We start from the raw sequence: 13,173 nt of genomic DNA, 5'->3' as shown, positions 1-13,173 counted from the left end.
AGGATATTAAGGCCTGCATAATTCTCTTCTCCTGCTTCCCGGCTTCTGTGATTACTGTCACCTTTTAGAAAACTTTAGTTTTTGTTTGGAAACGCATTATTCAACCAAAAATCATAAAAATACTACAGGGAGACAGTATAAACTCTCCATGGTTGTGGATTTGCTTGCAGCCCCAAACTCTCTGTGTGTGGGGTTTGTGAGGATTTCCTACAGGCTCTGTGTGTGTGGGGTTTGTGTGAGTTCCCTCCAGGCTTTCTGTGTGTGGGGTTTGTGGGGGGTTCCGCTAGGGGGTTCTGATTTCCTTCCTAGGTAAATTGTACTTACATGAAGCGCTGTCATTAAAGATCCCTCAGAAGGTGATGGTGTGCCATTTCATAGACTGGCATCCCAACCTGGGTGATGCCCTGCCTTGTGACAGCTGCTTCTGGGAAAGGCTCCAGGCCCAGTGTGACTGTGTACCAGATAAGTGATTATGGAAGATGAAAACAGAAGAAAAAATCTGAAATGAAAAACAAAAGATGCATTCTACAGTGAGGACCTTGAATAATTACAGAAAGGAACAGGCTTATGAAATGTACAGAATACAAAAGCTGTCAATACTCCAGAAATTTGAAAGAGCAAAAAAAAAAAAAAAAAAAAAAACATTTAATTAGAATTGAACTTACGGTTGACAAGATTGTAATCAGATATTGATTAACTACATAAGGCAAGTTGGAAATGACAGTGACTCTGAGATATGGAACCAGATGGGATGCATTGTGTCAAATTAATAAAAAAACCTTTTTCATATATGATATTCGGGTTGAATGAACGATATTCAGGTTGAATGAAAACTCAAGATAAGTATCATTTATATGTACTGAGATTTCTCTGAGCAGTGATGCAAATGCCATAATTGCTCTTTGTCTGTCCTCTTTTGTCTTACCTCCAGTGCAGATGAAAGGTTTGATGCCACATTTCACACCAACGTCCTGGTCAATGCTTCAGGGTACTGCCAGTACATTCCACCAGGTGAGGGTCCTTGAAGTTCAAGGGCCTTCAGCCCTAACTGAATGTGACATATTTTGTCCTGTGGTCCATTTAAGATCCTCGGCTATTTTCTACATGAACATCCCCGGAAGTATTGAAGGCCATGTGCCAATGTGATGTTAGCATTAACGAGGGCTACCGCTAAGATTCCTTTGGTCGGCTGGTCGACCGACAATGTGATAGATGTGACGAGCATCTTGTGTCGCGCAGGGATCTTGAAAAGCACCTGCTACATCGACGTGCGCTGGTTTCCCTTCGACGTGCAGAAATGTGAGCTCAAGTTCGGCTCCTGGACACACAACGGCTGGCTGCTTGACTTGCAGATTCTTGCCGTGGACACCTCTACCTACATCCCCAATGGAGAATGGGACCTCGTTGGTATGGGAGCTTGTCTGTTTCCTTCTCATACCATATGTTCTCGTCCCATCAATGAGCACTGATAGAAATGCCCATTTAGCCTTGTGGCACTACTACCTATTAATGTGTAGATGAATCCTGGAAACGAATGTACATTGGAGAATTTTCCTAGTTTTCAAAAAACTTCTCTCTTTTTATCTTCTCGATCAATTAATCTAAAGCTTTTGGGTCTCCAAGGACATTCCAGCTTCTGTAAGCTGAAAACGTATCAGTTATAGACAACTGTCCCTCGCAGCCACTGCCATGTCGCTGTCTGGCAGCACGTTCATTAACAATTAACTTGACCAGTGTTGTCCTCCTGGGACTTCGGTCCACAGCCATATATCTATAAGATGATTTTCATGGTAAGACTGTCAATATATACAAATATATATATATATATATATATATACAAAGCATGTTACAAAATTTTAAGAGATTAAGACAGATCGGTTATGCATGCTTTCATATTTAAAACTGAACGGGAGTGCTGGCTAATCAACATATTAATACTTTCGTTAATTACATTCGAGATGCAATTAAAATAGTTAACTTGACTTTTTTTCTCCTTAACCACATAGTGTGCCGAATTCATTTTAATCGACACCCCAAAAGGACCGGGAACCGAGGAGTTCCCAGGACAGTTACTACTGCGCCGGGACTTTATTCGATTAAACAAATTATTTCCCTCAAATGACCTATGGTGAACTAGGTGAAGTGAAACTATTAAGTTTTCCTACAGCCGTCCCTCTTAAACAGGCAGCAGCATGTATAATTAATGATCGAGAGGGATGTGAACGGAAACACTGAACATTGGCTTAAAATATTCAGACATTATTACCGAGAAGACAGTGAATCTTTCTTGTTGACGGTGGTGAAAACATACGGTAATGATTTTCCTGCGACCATTAATGCGCTCGCAGAAATGCCGGCCAAGAGGAACGAGCTTTACTACGAGTGCTGCAAGGAGCCGTACCCGGACGTCACCTTTACGGTGGTGATGCGCCGCCGCACGCTCTACTACGGCCTGAACCTGCTCATCCCCTGCGTGCTCATCTCCGGCCTCGCCCTGCTCGTATTCCTGCTCCCCGCCGACTCGGGCGAGAAGATCTCACTGGGTGAGTTGCTCTGCGGTTCACGGTAACCTTCTCGCCCTTCAGGCAGATGTCACGCTGAGAGATGGTGATGCCCATCTCAGCCCTGGTAGACATGGCCTTGGAAGCGTCTGTTTTTTTTTATCTGTACAGTTCCAGTTAAATGTCTGGATGCACTTGCTTTTCATGCGTCTGTCCCTGTTTTAGCTGTTATTCAACGTTTAGTAAAAGGCCTCGATGGCAAACAAATGATTTTCAGTAAGTGCTTCCAAACCTTAGAGTCGTGTATTTTGAGACTAAGAGCCTCAGGAGTACACTAGGAACAGACAGCTCACCTTTCACTGATCATGTGGTATTCTAGCGTTTGACACAGGCAGGAAATCACAGGCGGCACCACTGACGGTATGTTTGTGTGCTGTGATCCCATTGCTGAATCGCTGCCTGTTTACCTCATTTCCAATGTGAATGCTAACGATGCTAACACAGATGCTAACCCTAACAGAATAACGTGTGAAAAGCTGAATATAGCAGTTATCCATGCTGCAGGAGAGGTGTCCCAAGCCCTATGGCAGAAGCTAAAGGCTAACAGCATAGTTGCAAAGCCTAGAATCCCAATAAGCAAATGGAGAATTCTGAAAAGTAAGGGTGTAGGTTTCAACAGGAGTATGGACCAAATCCGTCCCGGACCCACCACCCACCTAAACATACGACACTCCCAAAATATTGGTGCGGACATGTCCTTACTGCCCATACCCAAACCGACGCTCATAGTAATGGATAGGAAAGAGGCTCATAAGATTATGCATAGATTTAAAAAAATGAGATGAAGTAACATGCGAAATAGCAACCTTACGTATTGCTGATAAGACGACAAATTTCTTGTGACAGCACAGTGCCAAAATACTTTGCAAAACTAGATGTTTTGGCTTCCAGATTGGGGGGGGGGGGGGTACCTTCAGTGCCCTGTCTGGGAAGTTGAGGTTCACATGTGTTCCTTTCGGACTGACCTCGTCTCCTGACACATTTTGTAAGAGCGTTCAGCAGATCTTGGGCAGTTTACCAGGTAGGTTTACACTGATGACATTTTGATATGGGACTGAACCGATCAGAGTCTGGAAATGTATCTAATGTAAAAAGCGTTAGTATAATAAGATGTTTCTCAAGTCTCTCTTGTGATTTCCACGAAAGTGGCAAAGGATGCTTGACTTTTGTTTTCACAGGAATTACGGTCCTTCTGTCTCTGACTGTGTTCATGCTGCTGGTGGCCGAAATTATGCCGGCTACGTCTGACTCTGTCCCTCTCATTGGTAAGTCTGTCCAAAAAACGTTCTTCAAAAACGTCATGCATTGCATTTTTCTGTCACTGAAATTTCCTCTAATTACTGAAGATAATCGTTACACCACCAGCAATGTTAACTTCACTCGGAGCGTCGCGTTGGTTTGAAATTAAGTTCTGTCTGCAAATTCAGGGATTGTTTTTTTTTTTTGTCAGTCTGCAGTATTAAGCAACCTCAGTGCTTATTCGTGTTAATGGGTTTTAGTGAATGTGTCACTTGCTTTAAGCTGACAAAGGGATCAGCAGTCAGTTGCCCTCCCAAACAGGGGGGCGGTCCACACCCCAGGGCTGACCCTGCGTGGAATTGCAGCACTGGATTTCAGACCCTGACTCCAGGATTGTTTGCCGAGAAAATTGGAAAAGGAGATTGACAGACAAAATCAATTACCTAAAGAAAAGTTCTAAGAGTATGGATTTTAAAGGTCTCCACACGTGTCAAGAGCCCAAAAAAAGGGGGAAAGAGAATGAACTGGGCTGACTGGAAGGCTTCCAGTTACTGTTATCTATCCAATCTAAAGCTGGATGGTAGCTACACTGCTGGGTATTTTCAAGCGTCTCACCACATGCATGGTGATGAGAACATGAGACAGTCATACATCACGCCATCTTATCGAGGCTTAAAGGGGAGTTTACGTAAAATGAATCAGGGTCAGTGGGACTTGGCAGAGAGGAGGAGGGAATCCACCACTGTGTTCTGTGAAGTGTTTCTCCTGTCTGTCTTGTAGCATCGTTACTGTATGTAGTCCAAGCTTGGCACCGAACCACAGACGATTCTCGTGTGTTAGTACCTACTGTGTTGGCAATAATGTGAGTCGCACACGATCAAAGCTGTTATCGAGCAAATAATTTGTCTTGAATGGAAAAGAAATGAAAGGGGAAAATCTGTCGTTCTAATAATCAATCTCCTGCAAAGTTGTATTCAAAAAAAGTTGTCAGATTTTAGATAATCTTTAAATATCAGTTTTTATTACACTTGCTTAGGAGGGCTCCTCTGACTCGCTAACATCATTAGCTAACAAAGTGTGACAGATATTAAATTAATCGGTTATTGCTGTCCCCGTGGCCGTATAATAATTCTGTGGCACATTTTCTAAATTAACTGTCTCTCAGATTCTTCTGTCACTTGGAAAAATCAAATGTTGAAAAAAAAAACTGCCGAGTCCCTAGGCTCATCTGACCTGGCAAGTTAGAAGTTTGTCTTGAAAGCTGCCACTGAGCAGAAACTAAATGTTAAACCAACTGTGAAATCGAGAGAATGTGATGGAGGGTTCAGTACTCTTCCCACATAGGCAGTATTAAATTGGATACTGTTTGCTATTTCATTTTTCTGTATATATTTCTAAATATTCCGGAAAAAAAAACCGCTTGAGAAGTTGACAATAACCTTTGAAGATAATGTGTCATGACTATAGATGAAACATGAAATGTGCAGCTTTGTACAGCTGGAAACGGAGGAGTAACGTTTGTGTTCTTTCTGCATGCAAAGATTCCTTCAATGCTTTCACCCACGATGCCTTAGAAGAGTGTCTCTGACTTCCTGTGTGTATTTTTCTGCTGAAATTACACATTGAACATTAGAAAATGCCAGTCGTCTATATTCTACTGTGGGTTGTTGTTCTTGGGTTTCAGCTACAAATTCCAAACAGTGACTAACTATACACCAAGATAGCATCAGTTTAGAATTTAGAGATCAGTGTTGACACGCCACAGCACAACAACGAAATGTGTTCTCTGCATTTAACTGACATAGCAGGGGGCAGCTAATTCAGCACCTGGGGGGGGGGGGGGTGGTACCTTGCTCAGGGCACCTCAGAGGTGCCTTGCTGGTCGGGGATTTTAACCTGCAATCTTTCAATTACAAGTGCGCTTCCCTAACCATGAAGCCACCACTGCCCAGTCCACCCAATCAATGGGGATTCCCATAAAGTACACATTTTCGCTCCCTCCCAGCACACCTGAACCAATCAAGGACACCGAATACCTGGTGTAGGTGCGCTGGGAGCCGGGAGGGAGCAAAAATGTGGACCGTCTGGAGGTCCCTGAGGACTGGGTTGAGAAACCCTGTCTTAACAGACAGTGTCATATATGTGCAAAGATGTTCTGTGGCCGTTACCCCCAGAAATATTTTCATAAAGCATTTCACAGATGCCTGTTAGCATGGGTAAGATGTACCATGTTTCTTACTCCCAAAAATGCTACCCTCTTTCCAAGTATCTATCCACGTACTTCATGCATCTATAACATGTTACAAGCTTTTATACATATCTGTGGGATGCCTGCGGTTCTTTAACTTCGCTTTGTGCTGTTCCAGCACAATACTTTGCTAGCATCATGATGATCGTGGGCTTCTCTGTGGTGGTGACAGTGCTGGTTCTTCAGTTCCACCATCACGATCCTCAAGGTGGAAAGATGCCAAAGTGGGTAAGTCTGCAGATGTTAGCTCCTGATATCCTGGTCCAATAGCCACCCGAAATCTTTCCCATACTATGTCTGCTTGTGGGGTAAGAGGACAACAGCGCTCCGGTCGCCACACCACTAATGTGTCATAGTTTACAGTGCGATGCATGCAGTGGCTGATCGTACTTGATATCTTTTTAATGCATTTCACTGGTTTTAGCAACTAGCTAAATCTAACTGCACAAAATGCATGCTTATGTTTTCTTTCAAGTGCATTAATACGCATAGGAAGCCAGTGAAAGGGTTGGAAAAATGATGGTAAAAATATTACGCAACGCAATGCTGATATTCAGTCACCTTAGACACTCTATGTCAGGCTCAGTGAGGTTCTGTGACGTGTTCCATGTGATTTAGTGCCCCTGACAAATGCGATCCAGTTTAATATTGCGCATGTAGCATCAGTACCACCTTTATGCATTACTGTTTGGGCCGTCATGAACAGCAGCAGGCTCCATCGATCATATACATTTCATTAAGGTTTGCCCAGCGAAGTGAAGAAGAATGAAGGAATGTAGCTGCCATTAGTCATACATGCGTAGTACTCAGCCCATGTAGAATACCAAGGAGACCATGGGCCATCCCTTACTTACTGCATGTTTGCATTTGTTTGACATGAAAGCAGCCGAAAAGTAATTGATCTTCATTCAAAAGTCGTAAAAGTAACAGCTGAAAGGAAAGTGGTGCCGGTCAGCCCATTAGGTAATACGGGCTTTGTGGGAGTTTTACTTATAGAAAAATGTTCTGAGGGCAGAAGGAAAAATGATTTCTGGTCAGATTGTAGAGGGGGTGGGTCCAACCAATTAGCAAAGGCCAATAATGACCAATCAAATGGCTTGGTCCTGCCTCCTCTTGCTTGGACCCACTTCCGCTACAATCTGATTGGCTGTCTCTCTAAACCAGTCATTTCTCCTTCTGCCCTCAGAACATTTTTTGTGCAAATTAAAATCCCGCGAGCAACATAGGCAGCCAACTAGGGCGCTATCTTCTGAGGGGGCACTGACTTAGCCAGCCGATTTCACTTTGTATCGGATGGAGGGAGCCAACAGTGGAGCTTGCCTGCCATATGACCTCCGCTGGGTACTGAAGGAAACCCTAGAGAATAGCACAACTTTTAATGCTTATGTTATTGATTTAGTAAAGAAAGTTATGCCACATTCAGTGTGACTGTTTGACACTCAATAACTGGCTATGTCTTCCCTGGAAACAAACACTGCAACTGAATGTTCCTGGTTATCGATCAGTCTGTCACAGCTACCCGGGAGACGTTTCAGCCATCGTCCATGCAGAACTGATTCACGTCAGCGGTGTCTGTGGGCTGACAAGCACAAATCACTCGGAAACGTCATTGGGGTTTAGGTCCAAGCTTTGGTTTTCTCGACCAGAATGTATTTATAGTTTACAGTCTTCAGCCATTGTGCTGAACGATCAAGCTGTGTTTTATGGATAGATGGATTGAAACTTACTCATAGGATTCTCTTGTGCAAAGTGGAATTGCCGGTTCCATCAGTGATGGTACATTGTCGGGCTCCTCCTGCAGAAACGTTTCCCCAAACCATGGTACCACCAACCCAAGAGTATCATTCTTCACTTATCTTATTGTGCAGTATGGCGTTGAATTTCCATCACAAAGAACAGAAGTTCAACAAGATCCACTCTTTGTTCATCTGTTCACAGAGCATTGTTCCAGAAGGTAGCTTTCTGGCAAACGTGACATGAGCATCCATGTTCTTCGAGAGAAGTGATTTTCACCTTGCTCATTCATTATTGCACTGATATGCAATCAATAACAATTTTAAAGATATTTTGGATTCTTGACTTTCCTTGACTTGATCCCGTTGACCTTCTCTGTCTGTGGTTTTGCTGTAGCCCAGGTGAGGTTAAGGGTATGATGTGTTCTTGACTTGGCTTGATCCCGTTGTCCTTCTCTGTGGTTTTGTTGGACCCCAGGTGAGGGTGGTCCTGTTAAACTGGTGCGCCTGGTTTCTACGCATGAAGCAGCCCGGGGAGGACCGGAAGATCCTCGGATACAGGTACAGCCCTCCGTCCCTCCAACGTCGCTCCAGCAGCAGTAGTATGGAGATGAACGCTGTTCCCAGCCAGATGGCCAGCAGCAGCAGCAACGGCAATATGAACATCTACTACAGCTACCACACGGTGGAGAACCCCTGCTTCCCCCCGAGCAGCGACTCAGGCGTCATGTGTGGGCGGAGTCCCGGCTCGCCGGCCGAGGACCGGGAGCTGCCCCGGCCGCTGGGGGAACACGCGCCGGAGATTGCCAAGATCCTGGAGGAGGTGCAGTACATCGCCCAGCGCTTCAGGGACCAGGACGAGGGGGAGGCCATCTGCAACGAGTGGAAGTTTGCGGCGGCCGTGGTGGACCGCCTCTGCCTGGTGGCCTTCTCGCTGTTCTCCATCATCTGCACCTTCACCATCCTCATGTCTGCGCCCAACTTCATCGAGGCCGTATCTAAGGACTTTACATAACTTCTGTGAATGGCCATCGCAACGGAAAGGGTGAACGGCAGAGAGAGAGAGAGAGAGAGAGAAATGATAAAGCAAATGAGTACAGATTCACTTTCAGTTTGCATTTATATACACATTTAAAGTTCTATATATAGACACCCACATAAATAACGCGTAACATTGGTGGCTCCTCTCTTCGCCGAATTTAACGTCTTTTTCATGTTTCCTGAGAAGATTAGAAAGGTGACGTCTCACTGTGAAATGTCTGTTACAATTAAACTTCAGAACAGTTAGACTTAGCGGTCGGTTGTATTTCTTTCCCAGTTCACTTGAGTGTTTTTCTTGCGTTTCACCATGTCTGCTTGTTTTCATTTTCACGTAGAACTTTCAGAGACGTTCCTGTTAATTTAGGCTGCGACATACCGCTGCCGTACACCTTGTGCACAGTAATATGTTTGCTTCGTGTAGAGAAACTGACGCCGACAAGCTTCTGGACGAGGCCTTTCAGTGTTTTGCTCTCCAACTTCCCGACTTGTGGGAACAGAAGGTCCAACGCAGAAGAATCACAACTGGAGAACCCTCCCAGGTCAGCATTAAATACTGCAAAGGTTTTGGAAGAGATTTTTATTAACTGTGACAAAATATCCCTCACTTCTGCAAAGGATTAACCTTCTGTTGGGAACTGAGTGATCACTGGAATGGAACGAGACACAGAAATTCTGAAGAAGATATTTATAGTCAGACCGCCTCCTATTGTTAAGTTTGGTATTTGGTTCGTGAGTAAATTGTGTGATTGTTCTAACATTTTCAGGAAATTTGGCATGTGGATCTGCCAATTCGCTGTACGGTTTATTCTTGCAGTAAATGGCAATGTCACCTGTGTCATTGTTGTGGGACAAAAATTCCACCGAATGGAATATTCCCCGGGGCGGCATGGTGGTGCAGTGGTTAGCACTGTTGCCTCACAGCTCTGGGATCTGGGTTCGAGTCTCCGCCTGGGTCACATGTGTGCGGAGTTTGCATGTTCTCCCCATGTCATCGTGGGGTTTCCTCTGGGTACTCCGGTTTCCCCCCACAGTCCAAAAACATGCTGAGGTTAATTCGAGTTACTAAATTGCCCGTAGTTGTGCATGTCAGAGTGAATGGTGTGTGAGTGTGCCCTAAGATGGGCTGGGCCCCATCCTGGGTTGTTCCCTGCCTTGTGCCCATTGCTTCTGGGATAGGCTCTGAACCCCCCGTGACCCAGTAGGAGGCTTGGAAAATGGATGGATGGAATATTCCCAATTTTAGATGAGAAGTTGATCTCTTTATACACAAAAGCTCCACCATGTTCTGTTAAAAGTAACTCCAGTTTTATCTTATAGATTTCATTATTAAGAGATGTGTAATTTACATAATATTTTCATTGCCTAGGAAATGTTATAATCATATACCAAGGAATTGACAGCTGAATCCTGTATTCATTGATACGATGGTCTGGTGAAATTCAAACATCTTCTAATACTTATACAATAACAGTGAAACTGCTGTCTTAATTGTGGGCAACTATCAAAGAACATATCAGTGCTTTGAATGCACATTCTTGAATTCACAGACAAATTGGTGCAGCTGTTAAATTATGTCATTTGAAATATTCAGTTAAGCAGCCAGTTTGAAATGTAGCTTAGACTAATTATCAGTGAGGTGAAAAGCCCATCAAAGACAAACTGTCATGCTGAATTTCCTCATCATACATGAAACAATGATTCTGTTTACTCAAGCAGAGTCCGCTTTGTATTTGGAACAGTTTGTTTGCAGAGTTGTCGGTTCGGTAATTACTTCCATGAAACAAATTACTGTGACATTTCACAAGCACAGCGTCTTCTGCCAGTCAGCCATTGTCTTGTTATTTTAATAATATCATATTTAAGCTGAAGCACATTTTGTACAGAAAAAAAATAATAGCATCGGGAGCGAAGTAGCTACTCGAGAAGAATATTTTGTGCGTATTTTCAAGTGTAATTTAAAACCTTTACCCAGCTATTGCAAAGGCCTGTTTGACTTTTGATTTTCCAAATTCACACTGGGCAATATATTTCTTCAGGTCTGGTCATCCAACGCACTCAGTTTGGCACAATTATACAGACATTAAGCGATATCCTTTCATCTCGGCACAGGAAAGTCAAAAATAAAAGCTCCCTGATACGACTGACTGGGATTTTATCAGAAGGTTATAATCGAGAAGTAAGGCAGAGTTGATCTTCCTGCTTTAGTTGTGTAGCAGATATGCGTTATGTGAAAGTGAGTGAAGTTCTTGAGTCATGAACAGTCCGAACTAACATCTGCGGAGACGGAGAATCTGGCATCTGTCATGTTTCAGGTAGCGGTGATGTTCTTGCCACATACACAGTCATTTAAACTGTGTTTTTTCGGGAAACCGCAAAGATGCCTGTCAGCTGTTTTTTACCGCTGATATTGCTTCTGTACTGCAGAAAGGAATCAGCATTGTTGAAAGAGAGTATAGTAGGTACAGTGTGGGTTTTTATGCTAAACGCTAAATGCTTAGAATGTTTTTATGGAGCGTGGTATAGCAAACAACAGTACAGGCTGAGGTGTTGAAATCTTGCTATGATGTTGTCATCTTTGTGTCACAAGGAATGGAACCAATAGACGTAGCTCTGATCAGGAAATAGTGCACATGTTCAACTCGCAGGAAGGGCTGAATATCACATGCACTGAGTATTATGTCATTGGCTTTGGAAAAAATACATAATGAAATGTAAAACTTTTTACAGTACATTGCCCCAAGAGGGCCATTGCTTAATAACAGGAGAAAGCAGGTCAGTTACCTATGTGTTTTTAGTATATATACCTATATATATTTAGATTGGTGTGTTGAATATAATTGTGTTTTTTGTATTATTTTCATTTATTTACAGTAAAGCGTGTGGTTCATTTTTAAGACATGGTGTGATTTTGTGCTTCCAGTCCGGGGACTACGGGCATAAAGTTACTCACTGTTCAATAAACAAATCAAATCAAAGTCTCTGACTGGCAGCAGTATGTCATGAAAGCTGTACTTTCTTCTTCTCTCTTTTCAATAGAAATAATAGAATTTTGAGTAGCTATTTTAAAGTATAAATTGTGAGTTTTGGGGAGTGTCTGGATGTTTCAGGTGTGGACTGAGGATGGGACCGACATCTCGAACACCATGCTGGACTAGCGTCCTGTCCATGATGTACTGTAACTGGACTGCATTTATCTAGTGCTTTTCTACTCTTACGAGTTATCAAAGCACTTTACACTTCCTGCCTCACATTCACTCATTCATACACACATTCATACGCCAGTGGCAGAGGCTGCCATGCAAGGCGCCAACCTGCACACCGGGAGCAATTTGGGGTTCAGTGTTTTCCTCAAGGGTACTTTGATGGGGTCAGGAACCCGGGTTTGAACCTGCAACCCTCCGGTTGCCGAATAATAGCACTACCTCCTGCGCCACCATCTTCCCATGTCCACTGCTGTGCGTCCCGTCCAGGGTGTTCAACATTTTGTGTCCCGTCCTGCTCAACGGACTCAACCTCCCTTCCCCCTCCTATCCCTCTGCTGGATGATGAATAAATGTCACTATGTTCCCTTATTCCTTCTTTTGTAAGAGGGAATCCTTTCATTTCATTTGCAAGTTTCCCCCCTGCCTAGGGGGCATATCATGCTGCTCGGCGTCCTCTGCTGGAGTGGAGACACACTTTCCTCCTGGGACGATGCATAAATTACGTGAACCTCACTGCGCATCCTCCACCATCCCGAGAGCACACCGCCCCACCCTACAGCACACCATGCCTCACGAGAGCACACCGCCCCACCCTACAGCACACCATGCCTCACGAGAGCACACCGCCCCACCCTACAGCACACCATGCCTCACGAGAGCACACCGCCCCACCCTACAGCACACCATGCCTCACGAGAGCACACCGCCCCACCCTACAGCACACCATGCCTCACGAGAGCACACCGCCCCACCCTACAGCACACCATGCCTCACGAGAGCACACCGCATCACCTGACAGCACAGCATGCCCCCCCAAAAGCAAATGAATACATGCATAAATAAAGGCCATTTGCCCTTTCCTCCATTAGCTGCCATGCCTTCAATTATAAATTATTTAGCTTGTATATAATCACAGAATGCATCACATGGCGTGTCTGGGTCACATGACCACTGGCCGGCATCATCAATAATCTAGCCTGCAGTAAGTGTGCATGGACCAGTGTTTACCAAAGTCGCCTTCACGTGGGAATGCTTCATGTAGGATGCTCGCTTCCTATACCTCATCTGCTTCCAGAAATTTAGTTTCACAAAACTAAAACATCACTCAGTTAATGAACTGATTCGCCAAATGCTATGTTACTAATTAT

The 13,173-nt window shown here is 44.1% G+C and overlaps 1 protein-coding gene across 2 annotated transcripts in view; it reads left to right on the top strand.

Annotated features, from left to right (window-relative positions):
* Positions 1–11,797, top strand: part of LOC125704594 (neuronal acetylcholine receptor subunit alpha-7-like) — a 37,260-nt gene extending 25,463 nt beyond the window's left edge. The window contains exons 5-11 of one of the 2 annotated variants that reach the window (XM_048970379.1): positions 932–1,011; positions 1,240–1,407; positions 2,349–2,543; positions 3,740–3,826; positions 6,167–6,276; positions 8,260–8,342; positions 8,457–11,797. In XM_048970379.1, the coding sequence (XP_048826336.1) occupies positions 932–1,011; positions 1,240–1,407; positions 2,349–2,543; positions 3,740–3,826; positions 6,167–6,276; positions 8,260–8,342; positions 8,457–8,796 (1,063 nt within the window). In that variant the 3' untranslated portion in view covers positions 8,797–11,797. Of the gene's footprint in view, positions 1–931; positions 1,012–1,239; positions 1,408–2,348; positions 2,544–3,739; positions 3,827–6,166; positions 6,277–8,259 lie in introns of both variants that reach the window. The other variant, XM_048970377.1, reaches the window with a different exon arrangement.
* The last annotated feature ends 1,376 nt before the right edge of the window (positions 11,798–13,173 follow it).

The sequence above is a fragment of the Brienomyrus brachyistius genome, chromosome 12 (genome assembly GCF_023856365.1).
Source record: "Brienomyrus brachyistius isolate T26 chromosome 12, BBRACH_0.4, whole genome shotgun sequence".
In the NCBI taxonomy this organism is placed as follows: domain Eukaryota; kingdom Metazoa; phylum Chordata; class Actinopteri; order Osteoglossiformes; family Mormyridae; genus Brienomyrus; species Brienomyrus brachyistius.
This window is presented reverse-complemented; position numbering and strand designations above follow the sequence as displayed.